General features: G+C 34.4%; 2 protein-coding genes across 2 annotated transcripts; one reads left to right on the top strand and one right to left on the bottom strand.

The window, feature by feature from the left end:
- Window positions 1-11,587: 11,587 nt before the first annotated feature.
- LOC132701237 (phenoloxidase-activating enzyme 1-like) lies at window positions 11,588-13,537 on the bottom strand. Its single transcript, XM_060669020.1, has 2 exons — window positions 13,422-13,537; window positions 11,588-11,871 (listed from the first exon to the last, which is right to left on the bottom strand). Exons 1-2 carry the CDS (start codon window positions 13,486-13,488, stop codon window positions 11,660-11,662), a joined length of 279 nt encoding a protein of 92 aa, XP_060525003.1. The 5' UTR covers window positions 13,489-13,537; the 3' UTR covers window positions 11,588-11,659.
- Window positions 13,538-16,937: 3,400 nt separating this feature from the next.
- On the top strand, window positions 16,938-19,090 carry LOC132700805 (tubulin polyglutamylase ttll6-like). The gene has a single exon (XM_060668353.1). The coding sequence runs from the start codon at window positions 17,067-17,069 to the stop codon at window positions 19,035-19,037; it is 1,971 nt and encodes a 656-aa protein (XP_060524336.1). The 5' UTR covers window positions 16,938-17,066; the 3' UTR covers window positions 19,038-19,090.
- Window positions 19,091-19,966: the final 876 nt, after the last annotated feature.

The raw sequence follows: 19,966 nt of genomic DNA, 5'->3' as shown, positions 1-19,966 counted from the left end.
TTATTTCTTTTTAATGGGTAAATCTTTCATTAAACCGTATGCATATAATGATACTGTTAATTTGTTATATTAAACATTTAAAATAATATTTTGTGATGCTTATTTTATTAACTGTGTCACCGTAATTTCATTGGATTTCTTTTCAATTCAAGTATAGACAATATTTTATTTTTAATAAGAATAAGTAAAAAAATATCATTTCAAGAAGATACTATAGAGTCATATAGAATATTATTGATTTACTAAAAAGCGTTTTTTTTTAAATTTTACGTTTTTTCTTTGAGTGTACAAAAGGAGATAACAAAAATCAAAACCAAAAATCAAAATGTCAAAAGTTCAGTTTGGTTTCAATCTTTAATAAATAATATTTGTGATAATGGATTCCAATTTTGCGGCAGTTATTTTAAATCCTGAAATGACTACTAAAAAGGAACTCTTATGTTCTCCATGTAAGAGAGCTGGAGAATAACTATTTGTATTGTACGACCAAAGTTATAATGCACTTCTTGCTTTGAGGTTTTAAGTATTTTACAGTACCTTAACCGCAGACCTTCGCAGGACCGTGGTAAAACCCATCCCAACAGAAGTTTATTCTGCATTAAGTAGGTCTTGCCTGAGATGGACCGTGACAAATACTTGTACAAACTTGAAAATTTTATTTGAAACGTAAATGGACCGTTTCAAATTTCCAGTAAGTATGTACTTATGTACCTGATTCTCGAACTTTGACCCTTCGAGGCAGTTTTCACTGCATAGTTGGAAGGGTAAGAGTAAGTACCTGTACTCTATTTATCTTACAGGTGAGTTTTAAAATAATCAATTTTGTCTTGTGTGCCTGTCGATTAACAAGATTCTTCTTCTTGTATTTTTGCGTGTTCTACATAGGTCTTCGATTTATAAACAACAATAGTCTTTTTTAAGACTATAGATTATATTAGCGCTAGATAAAGATACTTCATAAGAATACAGATAAATATTTATTAGAATCTTAAAATTAAACATTTTTTGAAAGTTTGAAGATGTTGTCCTGTTAGAAGAAGACATGGAAAACAACGCAGAATTTGAAGGCGAAGTGATGGTAGTCGAACCTAATGACAATTTAGAAGGCGAGCTACCTCAGCAAATAAAAAACCGGATCCACTTGTCTTCGGATGCTAAACAAATTGTTTTGAACGTTTACAATTTTATAAGAAATTCAGAAGGGTAAGTTAGAGCAGCAATAAAAACAAGTGATATAGAACGTAATAAATTGTTACTATGACCATATAATAGTTTTTTTATTACATACTTATTGTTAGTATAGGTAAATAAATTCGTAGGACGGTCCTGGAATGGTTACAGGTAAGTGTCGGCAGGGTGTTCTATAAGGGGCTGCGGTTTTGAAGTAATAAGCAGTAGGCAAAAGTTAATCACAGGGTCGGTTCTAAAAACACTATAATTCTGGTTCACCTATACCTTAAGATTAAGTACAGCATATTTCAAAAAACTAATTACAAATTATTATGGAAACTTAAATCAACTTGAACATTTTATTTTATCCTCAGGAATTTGGAGGTAGCACCTTTTCCCCATTTTTAGAGGCTCCTTGTATATTTATTGCAGAATTTATTTAAAGCTAAAGGAAAACAAATTGGATGTCTTATTTTCATCCATGTATATCTTCATTCACATATTAAATGTAATAGCATTTAATCAAAAGCATGAAAAAAAAAACTTGTTCAATGTCTTCAACTAAGTTCGAATTTTGTTACAAGATTGCAGGCTCGTTACTGGGGATTTATTTAAATTTAAGTATTTGTTTTATAGAAATTTTGTATATAATGATATAATATAATTTGTTTATATGAAGACGCAGTAATGCAATCAAATCAGCTTCGAATTTTTTTAAACAAAGTCCGTATAACAGTACAAAAATTATTTTTATTCAAATGGAACAAAATTCGTATTTTCCATTAGAGGGTTCCTCTCATCTCACCCCAATGTACTGTTTTCTGAACAATAAAAATCGCAAGTATGTATCGTTATAAAAATTATAGCCTGATATATGAGGAACTTTTACTGATATAATTTTATGTCTATGGAAATTTTATTCGAAGCCTCAACGTTTTACGGCTTATTTTAAACTGAAAACGTCCTAAATCTCTACATAAATTTACTAAAGCTCTACCCGAGAAAATATGAGATCTGAATACCGCGCTTTTGTTTACCGTTTATGCGTGCTATAAGGGCAATAATAGTGGTTTAGGGAAGTAGAAGGGGTTGTTTTGATGCATCAGTGGATTCATATATTAGAAAAAGGCGTTATCAATATTTTCTTGTTTTTCTTTCTATGCAAGGTGACCAACTTCGAGAGAGATAAATCCAGGATGACGACTCACTCCCACTTTTGAATTATGTAAAAATAATAATAATACCGGGTGGCACAAGAAAGTGGGAACAGTCTATAACTTTGAAACGGCTTGAGATAGCTACCTGAAATTTGAAAGGGTTAACATATGCTCAATGCAGAATTTTTTGACAATATTTAGTCATCGGTTGTACTTCCGGTTTGAGCGGAAACGACAGTACCTTTCGAATTTTAAACGGCACAACCTATATTTTTTTGCATTTTTGGACCCAGGAGATCATTCTGCGTAGGATAGGACGGGTTTTCTCTTTTTCTGTTTTTTTAAATTTTTATTTAATTTTTGAAAATTATGACTAGGAGGCTGTGAGCATCATAAATACTATTTACTGGGTTATCTGATCATGGGAAAAATTGTAACAGAAACGTTTCTTTACTTGTCTAATAGCAAATAGTATTTAATTTAATGAACTATTAATTTTAAACCGGTGCTTTTTTTGCAATATTTTGACACCAAAATTTTCAAAATCCGTTAAAAAATAAGTGTACAACAAGGAAAAAAACAGATAAGTAAATATATTTTTATAAATATAAAATATTACTTAATTGTCAAGTCGGTAAGATTAAAAATGCAGAAGAAGCGAGAGTTTCTTCTGAGATTCAACGATTAGAATTTTTTATTGAAGGTGTTTTATTATGGTAAAAAGTTAATATGCTTTTGAAATACGGAAATGCAGTCGAAAACTAACGTAAGTATTGTATCTATGTATACGGACGTCATAAGGTACAAACACTTTTTACAGGAAACTCATAAAACAAGAGAATAGATTTTTTTCTATATATATATATATATATGTATATATATATATATATATATATATATATATATATATATATATATATATATATATATATATATATATATATATATAGAATATATATAGAAAAAAATCTATTCTATATATATATATATATATATATATATATATATATATATATATATATATATATATATATATATATATATATATATATTATCTTTTGTGTACAAAAAGACTTTTTTTCTTATAGATATTGAAAATATATATGACCTAAGTTTTAATGCCTAATGATTTTTTAAAACCATCTATTGTTTAAAGGAACTTATTTAGATCAATACTATTTTTTAAAATAACTTTGTGAAACTTCAAACAACTTAAATTCCCGTTGCACCTTGTAATCATGGTTGATTTCAAAGTACTCGTATGAAGTTCACTTTTTTCGCTACTCGAAAAGCTGTTTAAATTGAAAACCCTCTTTCTTCCTGTGCATTAGTACCGAATAGTCAAAGTGGAAACTCAACCATCAAAGATGTGTTTCTAAACCGCAGTTGCTTTTTTTGTACAATAGTGCGATACAAACATTGATATCATTAGCTTACCTATCTTTCAACTTTTAATTGGTTACAAATTCCTTTATTAACGATATTTCGTCAAGTAGTTCATCTTCATTGATTAATGTTTCGTTTTACAATAAAATAGTTTTTATTGCTGGTTGAATTTCTGAGTAATATGGAATTGCGGTGTTGCCAATGTTTGTAAATTGTCTGGTAGATAAAATATAACTATATTGCAAAATCCAGGACAACGTTGTCGGAAGAACCTGAACCTGTACCGACCAATCCTATACGATTTTGGTGAGTGGTGAGTATGCGAGAGAGGATATTTTTTTGTTAGAACCTGTGCTGCCATCTGTCGATGAGCGGCGAAACAGTGGGGACCGGGGGATGCAGAGGTTACCAGTCCCGACTACTGTTCCATTTATTATTTTTTTGAAACGCACTGATGTGGTGATGTGGCACGAAACTTTTCGCCGTCGACGAATATCAAAGCCCCACGCATTATTTTCTAAAAAGGCCGTCTCTTTTGCTCTATCCAATTTAATTCTCTAGTGTCTCGGTTTCGGAGTCGAACGCCTTTGAAAAATCCGAACGGCCTGTCGTTAATATCATATCCGACCGAATCTCTCGCGAACTTTTATCATATATCTTGCAGACACCTCAAAAAGATCTGTTTATCGCGCAATATTTCTCCCCGGTCTCCCTATTTTTCCGACCGGGGCGGCGTCCTTTGAAGTCGAAACTTCGGGTTTCTGTCTATATAATATATTTTTCACGTACGATGTCGCATCCTCCGCGCACAAAGGCCGCCAACCTATTTAGCAACTTTAATAAACGCTAAAAGGACACTTGAATTGGGGGTTTCCGTGAATGAAACCCGATTCGACCGCACTGCTTTCCATCGTCTCGTCGTTTGTCCTAACCCTAAACTCCGCTTCACCTGTGATCGGTTTACTCCGGACTATTGAGGTCTAAACAACATCGACATCATTCGCAGTGTTTTGCAGAATTGGTTAAAAAGTTAATCTTGTAATGGAAGTTTTTTTCATTTTTAAATATTACCGTCGATATTTACGTTTTTTGGTGACACTTGACAAGTCCTATACACTAGACAGCTGGATAATCTGGATAATCCCAATTACTGAGTGGGTAACGTAAGCAAATAAAAATATAACAGCGACAGCGGAAAAAAACTTGGATGGATGATTTTCTTAACTCAATCCTTGGAACAAGAAAATTAATATTTTTGCAAGCGATGCAACTGAAAACTTTTCACATAATAATTGAATGTGAATGCCATCTTGTGGGACACACCGTCAGACTTGTATTCAAGGAACATTGAGAATTTTCGTTGAATCTTTTTCATATTCCCAATGTGGATATTATAGTATGATGACCATACTATACACCAGCATTCCAGATTGAAAGGAACGTATGCGAAGTACAATAGTTATAAAATAACATTTGGTCATAATTTTTCTTCACAATTCCACAAACACGGAATACAAAAGACAATTTTTCTTTAATTATTACTTTTTTATTACAAAAGGACGTTTAACTAACCAATAAAACAAAGGGATAGCCGTAGCGTCTGCGCGCTCCTTGGGGGTCCACCTGTTCTGTTGTTATTTAGTGACCACTTCAAGTAACCGTTTCCTTGTTGGTTTTAAAAGTAGTTCATTGTTTAAATTGTTGGCGATAAGCAAACAAACAATTATAGGATAATATATAACAGTACGCATTACAAAATAGTGCAACCAAGAAGGTGTCAATGATCAAACCAAATAAAAAGCAATTAGGAATCATTGAAAAAATCTATGCGTTTTATTTTAAGTAAGACTGATAAAGTTAGGGCAAATTGAATTCCAATAAAAATATTATATTTTATAAGAAAACTAAACTGATACTAAAAAATAGGACTTTTTAGTCTAAGGATAGTGTTAACAGGAAAAAAGGACTTTCCTGACAGTTTATAATGATGTTTTAAACATATAACATTTTTCATTTTACAAAACTTCTGAACTCCTCTTGCGTCCGTTTTTGTTGAATCGAACTTGCTAACGTTTCGCCTATCATCCTCAATCACCAACTAAGCTCAAAGAACATGAAAGAGGCTTAAATCTAAGACAAATATAGTCATCAGCAGTTGGCGGACAGGAACTCGAAAGCGAACATAAAATTTAATCCCCTAAAACTAAAATTCTTGCATTTAATCAATTCTTTCAGCAACGAAAAATCCGAAAGTGTATAGAAATCGGTCAACCGAGTCGATGTTTATGCGACTCATCTAGCTCCGCCCCTTTCAAACCATATTCAAGCAGGTACAGGGTAAAATGCGAGCCAGTTTTCAACAAAAATCGACTTAGGAGATATCCATAAGTTTTGTAAGAAATATTACAATAACCTGTGGAAGTTTCTATGAAAAATGTTTAAGTTGTTATTATAAATTTAAAATAATATTTGGTGACTCTTACTTTAATATCTGTTAATTATAATTTTCAATAACAATGAAACCGAAAGCAATCTCGCACTTGCCACTGTTGTCCTTCCTTATATTCAAAACATCACTGACCACATATCAAAAGTTCTAAAGAAATATAACGTTAAACCCAGATTTACCACTTATCCAAAAATCTCTCAACATCTTCGATCAAAGACAAAATTCCATTTGAAATGCTAGGAGTTTACAGCATTCCATGCATATGCTGCAAAGAATACATTGGAGAGACCGGACGAAAAATATCAACTAGGCTCAAGGAACATGAAAGAGCCTTAAGACTAAGACAAATAAACTCATTAGGAGTTGCCTAAAACAATCACGAAACCGGTCATAAAATATTATTAGATAAAATTAAAATTCTTGCCTTTAATCAATTCTTCTGCCATCGAAAAATCCAAGAGTCTATAGAAATCTATAAGCAACCTAACAATCTTAACCGCGACTCCGGTCTCTACCTGTCACCAATATGGTATCCCCCTAAAACAATATCAAAGCACGTACAGAGTAAGTAATAAATTATATCACACAACCATATAGACTCTTCTTGATTTATTAAAAAACATCAAGGAAGCAAAATAATATTTAATTTCTATCAAATCGTTAGCGTTTTTTCCTCTGAGTGTATGACTACAACACATACAAAATTGGAAGTATTACAAACCCAGGACCAGAAAAATTGACGCACAACATAAGCAGTATATCTCTCTTTCCAGCAATCAGCACTCCGAACCAAATTGGCTTTCTTCTGTTAATTTTAATAACATAGAGCGGTCATTATGTAACTATAAGCTGCTAAAGAGAAATAATTGTTTTAATTAATAACGCAATGAAAACTTATTTAAACTAATAGCTGCAATTTTGATTTACATGGCCCGCCGATTCGTTTTAGTATTTTCTTTCATTAAGCGTGAACATATCTATAATATAAAATGTTTACTACATTTAAATTATATATTGTTTCCCCATACTTCAAAAAAAAAAAGGCTTACATTTGGGTGGTACTAATAGAACTCGGTATTCCAATAAGAGGTTTCGAATGTGTCTTTTTGCTACTTTTTCTTAACTCAAATGTTGTTTATGTTATTCGGTTTTTATTTTAATGCGGCATTCAGTAAGATTTTAGCAATGGAGCCCTATACAGTAGAACAACGTATTTACATCGTTAAAACGTATTTAAAAAATGCGTCTACATCCTTACAAAATTCAATTAACACAGGAGCTAACGTCAGCCAATCATAAGTAACGTCATTTTCCAATTGGATCCTACAGATGAAAGCAAATTTCGGTTACTTAATTAACCAAATTGTGACATCTGGGCCCTGAAAATCCTAGACAAATCCACGAAATCTCCACGCATGCTCAACGTGTCACAGTTTGGTGCAGTTTTTGGTCTGAGGATGTCATTGGTGCGTAATTTTTTGAAGGTGAAGACGAACAAGTTGTTACAGTAAATAGAAAACGATGATTGATGTTGTTTTATGGTATGAAATGATGGATGTGGCTCCAACAAGATGGTGCGACATGTCATACAGCATGCGAAACAGTAAAGTTATTGCGTAGACAGTTTAGAGGGAGGCTTATCTCCAGGAATGGAAACGTATATTGGCCACCAACGTCAAGTGACTTAACACCGCTTGATTATTTTCTGTGGGGCTTTGTGAAAAGCAAAACCTACAAAAAAAACCGCAAACCATTCAACAATTGAAAGAAGAAACTAAGCGAATTGGTGACACACCTAAAAAACATCAACAAAAGAATTGTGTGCTGCTTGAGAAGTCATGGTGGCCATTTGGCAGATATTGTAAACTATCCGGCTACGCACTGCCATAAATTACATTTGGGTATGTTATGAAAGTTTTATTCATTACCAACATTCGAAACCTTATATTGGAATACCCCATATATACATTTGGGTTACAAAATCGAAATTTCAGTAACATAGATAAAACAATAATAGTCGATAGATCAAATCTAACAAAGATTAACAATAGAAGACGCCTGTTAGAGTCAGTATTAATAAATTACATTTAGGTAAGTTCTGAAACTCTTATTTTATTCGATACCAACATTCGAAACCTCATATTGGGATGCCTCATTTATACATTGGCGTTACAAAATCGAAATTTCAGTAAGATACATTAAACAATAATAGTCGATAGACCAAATCTAACAAAGATTAACAATAGAAGATGTCTGTTAAAGTCGGTATTCATTTTTAGACTTAACAGTTTAGTAACATAAGTAATTTTCTTTAAAAAAAAAACAAATAAAAAAGTACTTGTTGCCCTCAATTCTTGAGATTTAACATACCGATCCTTTGAATCTTTTTATATAAATATCCATGTTAGAAAATATGGTTGCAATAACTTTTTTGATATGGCACTTAAATTCTGTTAAGTCGTTTCAAACTAATCAGATATAAAAAATTGTGAGCATATTTTCTATGCATAAGGTTTAAGTTTAATAAGTATTATTGTTAAACACTGTACTTATGGTAATTAATGTATTGCAATAAGGTAATCCAGCGATTTTAATAAATTACATTAGATTAAAATGATTAATTAAAGTTGTTTTTAGAATTACACTCAACGTGGCGTCTCTAGAGGGAAATATAGGAAGCTCGATCTTTTTTTACGCCACTTAGTCCGGACTATGTGTGTAAGGTATCACATTGAAAAATCAAACTGGTTAGAGGGCGAATTATTTGGGCATTGTCCGGCGTGAGTCCGTTCAACCGTATTTTCTTGGTTTCGGACCCGGTTGCCGTATTATAATAAACGCTATGGCAACCTTTGATGTATTTTGCGCGCAGTCCTGCTCGTGTAAAGCTTTCGGGGGATATGTGGAGATGTTTTGAGCCTTTGCGGGAGTTCATTAAATCCCAACTAATTAAACCGCGCGCGCGATTTCGAATTTCTCGATTTACATCGTCAGCTTTTACATCTACATCTACATCAACATTTACTAGTGTTGGACATTGACGAATTATACTAATTGCCGAATATCGTTCGAATCATATCGAATCGCGCGTATAAACTAAGGAAAGAACACCAGGAAAACTGCAATGACAATTTTTAGTTCCTTGTCAGAGAACAATTGGTGCAAATATAATTACTTTGAATCTGAAAAATTATTATTAAGATTTTTTCTTCACTTTAATTATGTATTTAAAATTCCGCCCTAATTTTTTGTTTGAATTTGAATCGGTAAACAATTTTAAATTTTAATTAAAATAATGTAATTGGCGTAATAATGTCTACGTTTAAAAAAAATTAAAGAAAAAATGTTTTTCTACTCCCTTCTGTAAAATACCTAATTATACACCGATCTGAGTCACTTCGGACATTTCCAGGATATTACCGCACCGGGTTTGGGACAAACGGATATTTTCGAAAATTTTACCGCACGACTTGAATGTTGATATTTGTCAATTCTGTCTGTCTGTATGTCGGTGAATGTATTCGTGTTGTTTTGCGAAAATGTTCCCAAAAACTAACGATCCTAGAAGAAGTTTAGTATGTAACACGTTTGGTAAACAGAGCGAGTGTTTAATAAACGAGTGAGTTAAAAAGTTTACCGAACGTTTTGCATACTGTACTTGTTCTACGACGGTTAGTTTTTGGGTACATTTTCACAAAACAACATTGACATGACCATCAGAATTCACAATCGTCAAAATGCAAAGGAAATATCCGAAGTGGCTCCGATCCGTGGGAAATTGACACTAAGAAGTGACGCTTCTCGCACGCTAGATCGGTGTGTAATTAGGTATTTTACAGACGGGAATAGAATTTTTTTTTAAGTCACTCGCTCAGCTGCGCTCCGCTCGTGCCAAATAAAGTCATGACTCAACTCCCGTTTACCGCACTTATTGGATAATATTCTTTTTTATTGTTTTTTCTTTTAATGGAAATGTCGCTATATATAATAACCGTGTTTTATATATGCGTTTAAACATTTGAATTTTTAACTTTACTCTCTACTTTAAAACCCGACCCTTCATTATTTTAATGACATTACATTTTGAAACCATTTTCCAAAATGCTGCTCATTTCATAATCGTATAATCGAAACATTGAATATTCTGATAGTTTTGGTCTTCGAAGTAAAGCCGTTTATGGAAATTGCACACGACTAATTTTTAATCAATTGCTATGGCAACGCATGTATTTTATCGTAAATATGTAATATTAATAAGTGGAAATTTCTATTTCTATTTTCACACAGTATTAGCCTCTGAATCTTCGAAAACTTTTCGCCGTATACAATTTCAAGCAAAAAATATTGAGCAGACTATTTTTTAAAATGAAAATGTCACCCCTTTTATAACCGTACTTTACTGAAAGGGATCATTTGTACTGCCCACCCGCTAGCCAGTTTTTATTTTCATATCTCGATCTTTCTTGGCCATTTGTCATATTAAGGTGGCTTTGAAATTTTTTTCCGAAATATTAATATTGTAATTGCGTTATTTATACAAAATTTAAATATACGCGAATTTCCTATTCCTATTACTAATACAAAATTAATGAAATTGATTTAGAGTTTTTAGTTAGTCGTAAGTTCTAATAAGAAATTGTAGAAACATAAACCGAAACATTTAAAATGTAAAACCAAAAATTTTTCTTCTTCTTTCTTCCTTTTATTGAATACCGAATCCTACTCTATAATTAACAAAAAAGGACTTGGAATCAACCTACAGAATTTTCACGCAATCCTCTTTAATAATTTCCCTCTTAATTGCCCATATTTTCAACTGGCCTTCGTACCTGAAACTCTATATTCGGGCGAAAGGAAAGCCGCACCGTTGGGCCTCAAATTTAGATTGCTTTATTCCTCGGAGAGTCCAAAATATCGGGGTTGTTTTTCTACACGAGACGTACGTACACGAACGCCATACATTTAAATGTCACCGAAATATTATTCTCAGGTCGTATTACCGCACGCCATCATCAGGAAAAATCGTCGAAACATCGTAAATCTCATTTAGCGGAGACAGCTAATTACTAGCGATGTTTTAAAAGCTCCTCTCTTTTTTTTTTATTTTGCAATAAGGGCCGCGTGCACCGGCCAATTTGAATAATGGCGAGTTAATCCGAAGCCATCGCGGTATTTTGATTTATAAGCTTTTAAAAATATGTATAGGAGGGAGAAATGGAGGAAATCGTAAATAGCACTTCTGTTGTTAGGTTATGCCTTTTCGCTGCTAATCCTGCCATGCGAGGAAGTGGGTCCGAAGCTTTTAATAAATAAAATGTTTCCTAACGCTCCGCCCCATCTGTGGGGATGAAAACTGCTCTTTTGTTTCGTACGCTAATAATAGGAATTAATGAACGCGGGTCCGGTTGATACGCAAAAGAAATTTAGAAGTCTTTTTTTTTTTTGGTTACTATTCTAATGTATTTAAAAATATGCCGAATAATTTTTCGTTACAAATTCACGCCTGGAGCAGTTTCAACGGTGCCGTTTTCTCCAGCGGGCAGCAGACTTTGGGAATATTCCCTTTGAAGCCGCATTGCGAAGCGATTAGGTAATTCAACCTCTCCAGGGTCATTGGGGATACGAAATCGTTGGAGTCCTTGTAAATTAGCGGACACTTTTCCAGGATAACGCAATTGCCGGCTGCCGAGTTGGGCGTCAGGCACTTTTCTGAAAATGAATGGTTTATAACATGCCTTTCGTACTGTTTTTAATTAATAGACTATTAGATGGACAAGTTCTGGAAATATTGTGAGATAAATGAAACTCTTAGTAATTATTGTATGTCTCACAAGAATTTTACATACTTTTTTCTTCATTATGATAATGCGCTACCAATATATTCTGAAAATCGTGGAAATTGTAAATCAAATATTCAAATTTCTGTATATTATATACAGGGCTTGTCGAAAAGATGCTATAGCAGACAGATTCTTTGTGTGAAAATATTGGGACCTTTATTATATCATTTTGCACTTTCGCGCCCAGTTACTTTAATACCGAGAGTTTCTTAAAAAATAATCTTTTTATTTATAAATATCTTAGTTTTTCGCTTATTTGGTGGTATTGTATAATAGTTCTATTAGATTAGATTTTATTTTGTATTAATGTTTGTAATTATTTTAAGTCTCACAAAGAATGTAAATAAAAAAGGTTTTTACGTTAAATATTTTTTTAATTTACGGTAATGCGGTCAATTTAAAAATTGGGATTTTTAATTGTCTTTTATAGTTCTAAAAATTGAGAAAGCTAAAGCTAATTTTTATGAGGTTCTATAGGTGATCATAAAACTACTTATTTACTACTTAACCTAATAATTATAATAATAAATTAATATAATTAATTTAATATATATTAATTAAGAATATTAGTATTACCGAAAATCTAAAACATATTATTTTTGAGTACAGCAAGAACATAAAATAGTACTAACCAAGACTGCTTAAACTAGACCATCATATTTATAAAAATATATTAATATAATTAATTTATTATATATTTGTTAAGAATATTATTAAACATAATAAGGCCGTATAACCAAAAACCGAATAGATAAGATTTTTAAGTGTTACCATAATAGGAATCTAAAATAGGAAAAATATATTATCACGTCCGTATTTATCACCCTGGCCGTCATGATGGACGGACGGTCTTTAAAATCGTTTCAATTCAAATTTTAAATGAGCCATTTTATTTCTGTTAAGAAGTTGCAATTAAAAAGTGTTTTCAAAATAAAAATATCTTTCAATAAGGACACGTCAAAAGGGCACACTTTACTCCTTAAATAAGAAGGAAAAATATATTTTTCCTCATTGAAGTTATAAGACACACACTTAAGTGTTTCCTTCTAAGATGATTGTTCAAGGTTAATGTAAGTAAATGTTCTATTTTTTTATGGGCTTGTCATTGAGAAGATGATAAATGCTGTATTTAAGCAAATTGTGTGAGGCTGGAATTTGCGATGTTGCTCTACTTATTAAAATGATTACTAATTAAAGTTCTCTATGAGCTTTCCCTTAAAATAGCTGCTATTTTATCACATTTTAAATTCGTGAAAGCCCAATGGACACCGAGTAAACTTCATCAACATTATTTACTGTCATGTGACGTCACGATATATTAAGTCAATTGAAATTATATCTAAAGTTTCTTGGATAGTAAATAATTCATTATTTATCGGTCAGAACAACGCAAAAAATAGCCACATTGAGTCTTCTTACCTGTTAATGTCACGCTGCTGCAAACGGCGGCATATATGTAGGCAAAGAGTGCTATTTTGGACGACATTTTATCGCACGCGGATTTTTACACGTACAGACGTTGTTGCACTGACGATGAAACGTTTATCTCTGCCGGTTAACAGTTAACCCTACCTGCCTTGACTTTGCCTTCGGAATCTTTAATAGCGTCAAGTTGCTAAACTACCTGTAAATAATGGCCGCTTTGTTAACGAAAACCGAATTATCGTTGTTCGAAATGACCCTCGTTGCTTCATCGGCTTGACCGATTTTTATTTAATTTAATCAAACCGAAAAGTCAAGGCGAGAACGTTTGCTTTTTCGTATCAGGTGGGGGCAGGCTTTTCAAACTCCTTAAACTTCATTTTCGCTAACTTTACGGTCCTTTAATAGAATTTCTCTTTAGATTTTTAGATAATGTTTTCTTCATCAAGATAATGCACTACCAACTAAAGCGAGAATATTGCGCATAGGGTCAACATTTCCAATATGCAACCGAAACATTTTTCAAATTTTCACATAGATCGTAAACGTAAGAACAATTATTGAAAATTAATCTAAATTCAACTCCAATTTAAAAAAATGTATGCGGTTTAAACATATCGAATCCTAGTGGAAAAAAATTGTGCAAAAATAATGGAGTTACGAAAATCTTGTAAAAAAAGAGGGGTAAGAAAAAAAAAGACAATGGTTGCTCTCAGATGTTCAGTATCTCAGTTAGTTAAAGAGAAAAAAAAAGAAATCAGAATTTACCCTATAAAAAAAAACATTTTTTACCGAAATAGGTTTTTCTCTAGTTTGATGAACATTTGGAAAACGGAAAAAAAACATGAAACCAATTTAACTACAGAAATCTGATAACTTCGATACAGGGTGACAAAAAGGAATAAAAATAAATACATTTTTGTAGTATTAGCTATAAATACCGGATGCGTAACAAAAAAAATTCTATAAATAACATTATATTGTCAAAACAGTACTTAGCTGCAGTGACTTTGGTTCCAACAAAACAAATCAGCAATCACAATCGGGTAGTTGTCGCACAGCTTCCACATAAGGGTAGGAAACCATCTAAAGTGGCTCGCTTGGAATTTATTGGTTCCAAATATTTGCACGTCCTAAGTTCAGCTATTCCGAAACGATACCACTTGATACTGTACGACGAAACCTCATAGAGGTCCTGTAAGGCAAGAACAAGGGAAGAAAAAGAAACCTTACAAAAATTATCACTTAGAGAGTTCATGAAGTAAGAACAATTGCGTTGGTAGATCAATGAAAGTGGTTGGGTTTTGTCAACACAGCAGAAGGATTATTAAATCCCTTGCGGAGGAAATATCGATAACCACAAAAAGGAAACCAAAACTATATTGATTTCCGATTTATACTTGGGGAGGAAATGGCGAAAACGGCAAAATTTAATTTTAAAACCCCACAAGCTCCCTTCTACTTTTCTGATCTCTACTGAATAACGAGCATCCTGATTTTCGATTCTAGAAACCAAAATAGATATTTCCAACTAACCCAAGTTAATCAAAATGCAAGGAAATCGAAAGAAACTTTAGCCATAAAAACTCCAAAAATTGCGAAATAGTGTGTAATAGCGAAGTAATCTAGGGTTTGACGATTCTTTTGCTCCCTTTCATGTCAATTTTGCGCTATAATTCTCTTGCTATGCGAAATATGCGCAGTCTCATTGCCAAATTAATGTCATGTTCCTTCCGTGTAAAATAATAAAATATCGTGGCTGTGTTGTTTTTTTCTAAAGGCATTCTAGAAAAATGTAATTCTATCTGAATCCCATTTGTTAAGAACGCAATCTTGATGCGAATAAGAACGGGGTAAATCCAGGTATGTTGTTACATTCTTCCAAATGTCGTACAGTGGTTTTGAATATAGTATTTCAACAGTTAAAGACGACAACTTGGAACTCCAGCGGAAAAAAACATTCTGAACAATTCCCGAAAGTAAAGGACAAAACTGCAGAAAAAAAAGTAAAAATTTATAAGTTGCATTCACTGAACAACTTACCAATTAATAGTTATATTTTAGCAGGAACCAGCGAGTTTCCTCCATATTGCGATTGTGTGGCTAGTATCTGGAAAATACTATCACTGAAAGAAACTAGGAATCTAACGGATTAACCAAGTGACCAAGTTACTCTTTCCTGAAAGGAAACGAGTTAATGCAGATATTGTAATATTCCTTTTCTTTTATATTTCGAAAGGTGCTGTAAGTTGTGTATTTCATGTAATGGCGAGGCATTATAATTCTAATTTATAAATATATTGAAATGTTGAATAGTCGTCTGCATTCTTTGGAACTAAGCACATTAGAACTGAGAGATTACGATTCGAAAAAAATAAACTCGTAACAACTCCTCCTCCCAAAAATTCTCCCCTCCTGATATTCTTCCCTGATTTTAAAACCAATACCATTTTCCATAGTCTTGGTTATTTAATAATAATTGCAGTTTTTGACATATTTTTATTCATGAAAATTAAACAATACAGAAATACACAAAAATGCAATTATTTATATAATTATTATTGATGCTGAACCATTGATTTATTACTCATTACAAGCTCTACACTATTTCAAGACATACATAGTGTGCCAGCAATATTAATAGTGTTCGTATATTATGTTAGATGTTTTCACTAAAAGAGAAAAACGAAACAAGGACAAGGACAATATCTCAGAGACTACCTCACTGTTTTCTTTCATTTTCAAAGTTTTGATATAAATTTAATCACCATGGTTATATACATTTCGTCACCTACCGATGTACATTATAATAATAACCTTTGTGACCTGAAAAATTAAAATTTAATCATATAATATAGTTCTAGCTTCTATACATATACATAGTTTGAAACTTGGTAGAGCCAACAACTACCAGCTATGATCGGATCGAACAAAGTACAGTCACGTGTTCGCTCTCAGCGAGAAAATAATTTACCCACCTCCCCTCCCAACCCTTGAAAGAGTAGAAACTACAACAGGGCCTAAGAGAAACAAACAATGATTAAGAACTAACGACGACACTGTTTTCTCGTCTAATAATTCGCACTTTATCTACAGTTGTAACCCCGTAATGAAGCATTTCGCAAACTAAATCATCGCAAACCAGTTTTGTTATAAATTTAATCACGATGGTTATATACATTTCGTCACCTACCGATGTACATTATAATAATAATTTATATATATAATACAGTTCTAGCTTCTATACATATACATAGTTTGAAACTTGGTGGCGAGAAAATGATTTACCCACCTCCCCTCTCAACCCCTGTAGGAGTAGAAACTGCAACAGGGCCTAGGAGAGACAAACAATGATTAAGAACTAATGACGTCACTGATTTCTCGTCTCATATTTCGGATTTTACCTACAAAGTACCTCTCTCTAACAGCTAAATCCCTGTAATGAACCATTTCGCAAATAAAATAATGACACACCATCAAACTCCAATATTCAAAGTTGATTATTTTGCCGTCCCAGAGATCGTTTCTTTCCTGTTAAATTATCTGACGACACTGAACGACATTAACGTAATTAAGCTGACATTCCGAGTGACAACCGCAAATTTTTAAAATGTACTGGAACAATAATTAAGCACCATTTTCATGGCGAGCGATTCCACGACTAGCGTAGCCCCGAACGAAAACAGCGACAGCTCGATTTGGTCCTCAGATTACGAAAACAATCGGCCCATCGCCAAAAACGCCACCAATAAACTTTCCGACGTTCCGGAAAAGAAAAGGCACTGTCCGCCGTCGGAGAAAAAGGGAAAAGGGGTCTCGATTTGTCTGACGCACTGCAGATACGACGTAATCAGGAAGATGGTGCAGCGGTTTAACTTTAAGGAAGCCAGCGAGGGGGAAAATTGGAACATGTACTGGACAGATCTGTCGATCACGGTGGAACGGTGCAAGGAGATGAAACGTTTCCAGAAAATCAACCATTTCCCCGGAATGCTCGAGATTTGCCGCAAAGATTTGCTCGCGAGGAACTTGAACAGGATGAACAGGTTGTTTCCGAGAGACTACAACTTTTTCCCGAAGACGTGGTGTCTGCCCGCCGACCTGGGTGACGCGATGGCGTACAGCAGGTTGCGACGGAACAAGACGTTCATTTTGAAGCCGGACGCTGGCAGTCAAGGTCGTGGGATCGTCATCACGAAGTCTTTGAAAGACGTGCGACCATGCGATAAGGGCATCTGCCAGGTATACATAGCGCGGCCGTTTCTAATCGATGGCTACAAGTTCGATCTGAGGGTTTACGCGTTGATTACCAGCTGCGATCCGCTGAGGATTTACGTCTACGACGAAGGTCTGGTCAGGTTCGCCACGGCCAAATATAAGGAACCGAATGGGGTCAACTTCACCAACGTGTTCATGCACCTGACGAACTACGCGGTGAACAAGCATAGCCGAATGTACAACCAAGACCTGGATGGGGCGGGAAGTAAGAGAAAACTATCGTGGCTGAAGAACCATTTGCTCGGCTTGAACTACGACGTCGACGCTATTTGGTGCCGTATGGACGACGTCATAGTAAAAACCATAGTGAGCGCTTACCCGGTTTTGAAGCACAGCTACGCCGCATGTTTTCCCAACCACGACGTCGTGCCTGCGTGTTGCGAGCTGCTAGGTGTCGATATCATATTCGACAAGCGGATGAACCCTCAGGTCCTCGAGGTGAACCACTCGCCCAGTTTCCATACGGATACCCAACTCGACTGCGAGGTGAAGGAAGCTTTGCTGAGTGACATGTTCGCCATGCTGAACTTAGATAAATGCGACAAAAGGAGAGTCATGCGCGAGGATAGGAAACGCATCAGAGAGAGGCTGATACACGGCCACAAAGATCACCAGGTTCCGTGTGTTGAGGTCAAATGCTTCGACCAGCATTTCAAAAACGAAATGGCTGCCAGAGGGCGATTTAGGTTAGTCTACCCGCTACACAATAGTTCCAGCGTGTACGGGAGATTCTTCGAGCAGAATCTGAATACTTTGTACTGCGACACAGCCTCGAGCAGGGCCAGGGAAGCCGCGCAAAACGCTCTGAGGGACGAGATGCAGCTGAAAGCTAGATTGGAAGCTGCCAAACGTATTTCTCCGATACCGAAGCAATCGCGACCGCCCAGCCAAGGTCTTTCCAAAACTCGCAAACCGTTGTTGACCATCAAAAGCTCCGAAGCCAGAAACTCTTTCGAACCTCAGCCGATAATCGAATCAGAGGAAAAGGAGAGGCTCAGAGGTCTGGCCGAAAGAGAACACCTGCTGAAAAGTCACGGGATTGTGGAACTCGTGTACTTTTCGTTGAAGCAGAACAAAGCGATCAGACCGGAGGACGCGAGGAAGTATTGCATTTTCGAAAAATTTCGGAACGCTAGTCAAATGGTCAACAAAGGAGGGGGTCCCTATATTTCCGACATCTTTGGTGGGATCGATGGTAAGAAGGGGGTCGGAAGAGAAGTGGAAGCTGTCACACGACAGTCGGAGAGAGTGCACAACATGAATTCTATTTACACCGAGATCGATAGAAGGGGAAACGCAAATCTGAAATTGTTGTCGACGTTTGGAGTCGATTGAGACTGCCACATCAGCAGCGTCGTTTGTTATTGTTTTAGCCGATTCGGAAGAAATAAATTGCTTTATTTTATGGCGACAAAGTATTCTCTACACGCGTACACCTCTAGATGTTCACCCAACATATCGCCTCCAAAATTTTAACACGAACTTTTCCCTAATATGACAGGCGTCTGGCACTTTTATCTGATTGTTTTTTGAAGATACGGAGTTGTGGATTTCGCGACAGTATGTTACATTCTCCTATGAGTCAAATTTTCGTGGCTCCCTTTTTAAATTTGATTTCGAAAATTTTTAATTTGAGACCCGCTCCTATTTCAACTATTTTTTTAACGTATCGAAAAAGTATAGAAACATTGTTATATATTTTTTGCAGATTTCAGTGGCGTAGATTATTTTTTAAGCATATTTATTGTTTTTAAGTAATAAATCTAACGTGTGCTTTAGTAAATTGATTTTTCTTTTAGACACACGAGGATAGATGAGTTTTCTAAAGTGAAATGGCATCTGAAAATTTTATCCATAGCATCTTTATTTTCACTGTCCCGAAAACTGCGAAACTCTTTTTCTTTAAAAATAATAAACATTTTCATTCGTATCCCATAACTTTAGTTATTGCTTTAATAAATAATAAAATAAAAATAAATAAGCGTGAAAATAGATATCCAGACAACCTTAATACCTTAATATGCAGACCTCAATTTTAAAGAGAGCCCATAATACAATTATACGCCCATTGTAAGCAAGAGCACCATCAAACTGAAAAGAGATGCCATTTATCTTTATCTCAAACTTTTGAGTTTTTTTTTTATAAAATTCGAATTCAATATGCTTGAAAAATACAACAAAAGAATCTTCAACGGTTTAAAAGTTACCCATAGAAGCCCATTAAAAAATCGTCGTAATTTATACCTAGCACTCAGTGTTATGCT

The sequence above is a fragment of the Cylas formicarius genome, unplaced genomic scaffold, assembly GCF_029955315.1.
Source record: "Cylas formicarius isolate icCylForm1 unplaced genomic scaffold, icCylForm1.1 PGA_scaffold_4__25_contigs__length_36172078, whole genome shotgun sequence".
Lineage (NCBI taxonomy): Eukaryota > Metazoa > Arthropoda > Insecta > Coleoptera > Brentidae > Cylas > Cylas formicarius.
The sequence above is the reverse complement of the archived record's forward strand: the minus strand, read 5'-3'. Positions and strand labels throughout refer to the sequence as shown.

Bases quoted from the DNA above. Each gene is read 5' to 3' on its own strand.
- LOC132701237 (XM_060669020.1), bottom strand. From the start codon at position 13,488: ATGTCGTCCAAAATAGCACTCTTTGCCTACATATATGCCGCCGTTTGC. The intron at 11,872-13,421 runs GTAAGAAGACTC...ATTCATTTTCAG, and splicing joins CAGCAGCGTGACATTAACAG to AAAAGTGCCTGACGCCCAAC.
- LOC132700805 (XM_060668353.1), top strand. From the start codon at position 17,067: ATGGCGAGCGATTCCACGACTAGCGTAGCCCCGAACGAAAACAGCGAC.